A 5,839-nucleotide genomic window follows, 5' to 3' on the forward strand; every position below is an offset into this window, starting at 1 on the left:
TTCTACTTCCACCTGGGCAACTATTTCTTTTATATTCTTTTTGCCCCTTCCCCTCCTAGCGGCCAACACAGGTTCCGCTGTTTGTAGTCTATAAATAAAGTGTGAAATCATAGAGCTTTAGAATTTTAGAGTTATAAGGAATCTTAAAGAGTTCCATTCGTCCAACTCTTTACAGATGAGGAAACAGGTGTAGAGAGATCAGGCGGCGTGCCCAAAGTCTCGCAGCTAGCTAGCGACCAGCCAAGGATCAAAGAATCCAGGTTCCTCCTTCTTGAAGTCTGTACCCGAAACTGCCCTTGGATAATCAGTGACAAATACCTGACTTTATACGCGGTCTCCCGGGAGGTGGGGGTAGGGGTAATCTGCTTTACTGAAATCTTTGCAAAGATTCGGTTCAGGTCCTCGCAACTGTCCGGAGGACTAACTCCTCAGCTCAGGGTTGAGCCCAGAGTCCCAAGTTACATGCAGCACTTGTTTATGAGCCTGTCGGCCTAATCTCAGGCTGCTCTGACAGGAGGGCGTACCCGAGGGCCCCGCAGGCCGGGCCTCTCCCCGCGCCTCTCCCAGGTGGCCGGTCTGTCACCGCCGCCGGGCGGCCGGCCCCCACGTGGGCTCGGCTCTGAGGATCAAAGTCTGTCTGCGGCCCGGGCCCGCAGGTGCGCTGCGGGATGTGAGAACCCGCAGCGCCCGGAGCCGACTCGGCCACGCCCGGGGGGAGGGGGCCTGGCCCGCCCCTCCCCCTCCGCTGCACGCGGCCCGCGCCCCCAGCCCTCCCCCAGGACGCCCGCCGCTGCACCCGGCCGCTGCCCCCGGCCCACGCCCGGCTCCAGGAGGGGAAGGCCCCGCCCCCATCGGTTGGCGCCGAGACCCCGCCCCCGGCCGCCCCTCCGAGCCTCTATCCAATAGAGAGCGCAGGTGGGCGGGACGCGACGGCTGTCGTGAGGATTTCTGACCAATGGGAAAGCGTACCGGGTCTGGGGGGCGGGGCACCGGGGCCTTGTCACGCTCAGGTCCGTGTGAAAACGGGGGTTCCGAGTGCAAAGCAAAGTTTTTTTGTAAACCGTCTGCAAAGGCGGGGGGGCGAAGAAGGCGCCCGAGACCGGGCCGAGCGCAGCTGCCGTGGCCGCCGCCTCTATAACGCCTCCGCGGTGGGCTCCTCAGTCCGGCCTCGGCGGAGCAGAGCGGCCGGGAGCGCCCTCAGATGCTCCGAGCCTCCGCGGCGCGAAGCTGCCCGCCGCCCGCGCCCGCCGCCCGCCCGCTCGGGCTCCCGTTCCTGCTGCCGGCGCCCCGGCTCCGGGCGCCCCAGCCCCCCGCCGCCGCCGCCCCGCTGTGGGTGTGGGGGCTGCCGGGGCCGCGCCGGGCCTCGCCGGCTGCGCGGACCGGCGCCTGAGCCGCAGCGCCCCCCGGCCGGCCGAGGACGCCCGCAGGCGCGGGGCGCGGCGCCCTGACCCCCGGCCCGCCCCGAGCGGCCGCGGGGGCCCCCAGCGGTTTCCCGAGCCGCCCGCCGCGGGCCCCGCGCCCCCCTCGGCCGCCGGCTCGCCGGCCCCCCGCGCCTCGCCCGGCCGCCCCCGGCGGGCCCCCGAGCCGCAGCCATGGGGTGCTGGAGTCGGAACCGGGGCCGGCTGCTGTGCATGCTGATGCTGACCTTCATGTTCATGGTGCTGGAGGTGGTGGTGAGCCGGGTGACCTCGTCGCTGGCGATGCTCTCCGACTCCTTCCACATGCTGTCGGACGTGCTGGCGCTCGTGGTGGCGCTGGTGGCCGAGCGCTTCGCCCGGCGGACCCACGCCACTCAGAAGAACACGTTCGGCTGGATCCGGGCCGAGGTGATGGGGGCCCTGGTGAACGCCATCTTCCTGACCGGCCTCTGCTTCGCCATCCTGCTGGAGGCTATCGAGCGCTTCATCGAGCCGCACGAGATGCAGAAGCCGCTGGTGGTCCTCGGGGTCGGCTTGGCAGGGCTGCTGGTCAACGTGCTGGGGCTCTGTCTCTTCCACCATCACAGCGGCTTCGGCCAGGACTCCGGCCACGGCCACTCGCACGGGGGGCACGGCCACAGCCACGGCCTCCCCAAAGCGGCCCGCGTCAAGAGCAACCGCACCGGGGGCAGCGATGTCAACGTGGCCCCCGGCGAGCCCGGGCCTGACCAGGAGGAGACCAACACCCTGGTGGCCAATAGCAGCAACTCCAACGGGCTGAAACTGGACCCGGCAGGTGAGCAGGGAGTCGCCGCCGCAGGTGACTGGGGCTAGGGAGCCTGGCCCCGCGCCGGGCCCTCGGCGGGATGGCCCGCACGCCCCCTGGCGCCCGCGCGCCCCGGCCCGCACCCTCCAGTCCCGCGCACGCCCCGCAACGCGTGCAAGTCGGGCCCCTTTCCGCCCGAGGAAGGAGCCTGGGGGCGCGGTCTGGAATACCAGTAGGTCTGACGTAGAAGAGGGTCAGAAGGTGACTGTCATCCCACTTCAGTCTGCACCTGCGCCAAGCTGTCTTTATGGTCTTTTCTAGAGACTTGTCTGCTTAAGGTTAGAACAGGGTCACGAATGCTGTCTAATTCAGTTCCTCGCCCCCCTTGGGAAACGGAGAAAACTCCCAATTCCTCCTCTGTTGTTGGGTGTTGGGAACCTTGCTCTGCCAGAGCAGTTCTTATGCCATCATTGAACAAGTTTCATAATGATGGATTCAGAACATATAAACCCTGGTTAAAGGTTTCTTTTGTGAACAGCGGTGTGTATTTCAGGTAATTGGCCCCTAATCCTGAAAATCATAGGCTTAGGGACTTGTTGGGGCATGTTTTAACATTTACTTCACTTAGGACTTTTCATAATGGTACTAAAAGTGGTGGAAATGTATTCATTTTATATTTTTAGTGAAGGCTTTTCATTGTAAACAAGTGCTCTTTAAGGAAATCTAGAAAATAAATATTAAAAAGAAATGAAAAAAAAAATCAACCAAAATACTACCCAGCTTGAAAGATGTTAACAATTTGGTGTATTGCCTTCCATTTTCTTTTTTTTTTTCCCCTTCTTATGTTTAGTTACCTCGTTGTCTTATACTGCAGCCAATTTTCCCTTTTTTCTTCTTTTGGGTACTGGGGATTGAATAAGGGGATTTTTTTTTTTTAACCTCTGAGCTACACCCCCAACCCTTTTTATTTTAAAACAGGGTCTTACTAAGTTGCTGAATGTCACCAATAAGTTGCTGGGGCTTTCCTGAAACATGTTAAGCTTCCCAAATACTGGTATTACAAGTGTGTGCCACTGTGTCTGTACAGTTTTCCTTTTTCAACTGCAAGGATTCATGTTAGTATAGTTCAAGTTATGCACTGAAAAAAATTCATTAATAGATTTTCTCTAATTCCACCTGGCAGGTGTTATTCTAAAGAAAATTAAGCTACTCTGGTGTGTAATCAATATTTTGAACTTAAACGGTTTTAGAGGCGGTAGTGATCAATTAGTTTCAGCTTTACTAATAGTCTGTGATTGTTGATATGTTGGCTTTAAAAACTTTTTTTTTACCAAGATATTCATAAGTGTTTAGAAGTTAAAACTGGTTTTATTTTCAAGCAGTCAACTTCAGCAATAGAGTGACTAGAGAGCCCAGTGTCAAATGAGACATTTTATGTTTTCTTTGTATATGCCAAAAAATACAGGAGAGTATTTAGAGGACCCTGCCTCTTTAGAAAAGATACATGGGGTGGGGGTGAGTAGAGTGGAGAAACAATGATCATAATGACTTAATTTAGCCCCTGGCCATTGTATCCTGGCTTGTTCTCAGGATGTCAGTTTCTATTAAATTGTTCTGAGCACAGGTTTGTGCTTTAAGCAGAATTCTCACCTTTAACCACTTGAAAGGAATTATGCCTATATAAACCCTTCCAATGTATTTGATAAATTTGTTTCTTTGCAGATCCAGAAAAATCCAGAAGTGATGATGCAATGGAAGTACAAGTGAATGGAAATCTTATCAGAGAATCTGACCATGTGGAATTGGAAGAAGACAGGGCTGGACAGCTTAACATGCGAGGAGTTTTTCTGCATGTCCTTGGAGATGCCTTGGGTTCAGTGATTGTAGTAGTAAATGCCTTGGTCTTTTACTTTTCTTGGAAAGGTTGTGCAGAAGGGGAATTTTGTGTGAACACATGTTTCCCTGATCCCTGCAAAGCATTTGTAGAAATAATTAATAGCACTCATGCATCATCAGTTCATGAGGCAGGTCCTTGCTGGGTGCTATATTTAGATCCAACTCTTTGTATTGCAATGGTTTGTATACTTCTTTACACAACTTATCCATTACTTAAGGAATCTGCTCTTATTCTTCTACAAACTGTTCCTAAACAAATCGATATCAGAAATTTGATAAAAGAACTTCGAGAAGTTAAAGGAGTTGAGGAAGTTCACGAATTACATGTTTGGCAACTTGCTGGAAGCAGAATCATTGCCACTGCTCACATAAAATGTGAAGATCCAACATCATACATGCAGGTGGCTAAGACCATTAAAGACGTTTTTCATAATCACGGAATTCATGCTACTACCATTCAGCCTGAATTTGCTAGTGTAGGCTCTAAAGCAAGTGTAGTCCCGTGTGAACTTGCCTGCAGAACTCAGTGTGCTTTGAAGCAGTGTTGTGGGACGCGGCCACAAGCCCATTCTGGAAAGGATGCAGAAAAGGGCCCAGCAGTTAGCATTTCTTGTTTAGAACTTAGTGACAATCTAGAGAAGAAGCCCAGGAGGACTAAAGTTGAAAACATCCCTGCTGTTGTGATAGAGATTAAAAAAGTGCCAAACAACCAACCAGAATCAACTTTGTGAGTCTTGAAAAAGATGTGATACTTGACTTTTGCTTTAAACTGCAAGAGGAAAAAGACTCCATTGAAATCTAAGTTTGCCAAGTAGTGTAATTGAAGTCCTTGTCTGGTCACACATTTTAATTCTATTTTTGTAAGAACATGATGGAACTGCATAACAGAGTTCTATATTACAACTTTGTGATTATTAATGCAGAGTACAGCTATGCTGTAACAATTTTTGAAAGCCAGTTTTAACACTATGTTACATTTTGTTTAAAGTAAGTATAAACCTTATATAACATAATGACATTTGATTTTCCAGTTTTCCCATGATAAAAATTAGGGGGATAAATAAATTTAAATTGTTACTGGAATTTCTCTGCTTTTCTCCCCTTTCCCATTTGTTATATTTTGTTTATTAGCATTATAATTGCTTGGACCTTTAAAATTATCAACAAGTTTGTTTGACTATTCAGGTAATGTTTACTTGCCCTTTGAAATCATTACATAGCATAATGACAGCATATTTTAAGAGTGACTCATGGCCGTTAGCAGGAAGTAAGATCAGTTACTATTCTATATTCTATATTGTTGAGTATTAATCTAATAAATAAACAGTTATAGTTTACACATAGTAGAGCATATAGGGAGTAAGCGCAGGGAAGAAAGTTTACCAAACTAAACAGATTATTGTATGTTAATACTTTAGATTACATCTCTAAATTATTTTGAGAAATTCAATTCATTTTATTCTACCAAAGTTAGTCTTAAACCATGAACATGTTCACCAGCATTACTTTCTTTGAAAGACTGGTATTAGAAACACTGAGCTGAAAGTTTGCTCACAAAATACCTAAGTATTTTTAAGGATCTTTAAACTTTGTCTTTTCATGATGACCAATCATGAATGGTTTTAAACAGAGCTTTTTGAACACACCCAGCAATGCTTGTGCTTTGCCAAGAACCACTCACTTGAGGGGGGAAAAAAAATCAGATTGCTAATGCAATCTGGATATTGAATTCTTAGAAAGCAAAAATAATAATGAAGGA

The 5,839-nt window shown here is 49.9% G+C and overlaps 1 protein-coding gene across 1 annotated transcript; it reads left to right on the forward strand.

Annotated features, from left to right (window-relative positions):
* Nucleotides 1-1,592: 1,592 nt before the first annotated feature.
* SLC30A1 (solute carrier family 30 member 1) lies at nt 1,593-4,811 on the forward strand (the record flags this gene model as incomplete). The annotated part of the gene is made up of 2 exons (XM_080698226.1): nt 1,593-2,214; nt 3,907-4,811. The coding sequence occupies 2 exons, from the start codon at nt 1,593-1,595 to the stop codon at nt 4,809-4,811; spliced, it is 1,527 nt and encodes a 508-aa protein (XP_080554352.1).
* Nucleotides 4,812-5,839: the final 1,028 nt, after the last annotated feature.

The sequence above is a fragment of the Muscardinus avellanarius genome (assembly GCF_963383645.1).
Source record: "Muscardinus avellanarius genome assembly, chromosome: 7".
Lineage (NCBI taxonomy): Eukaryota > Metazoa > Chordata > Mammalia > Rodentia > Gliridae > Muscardinus > Muscardinus avellanarius.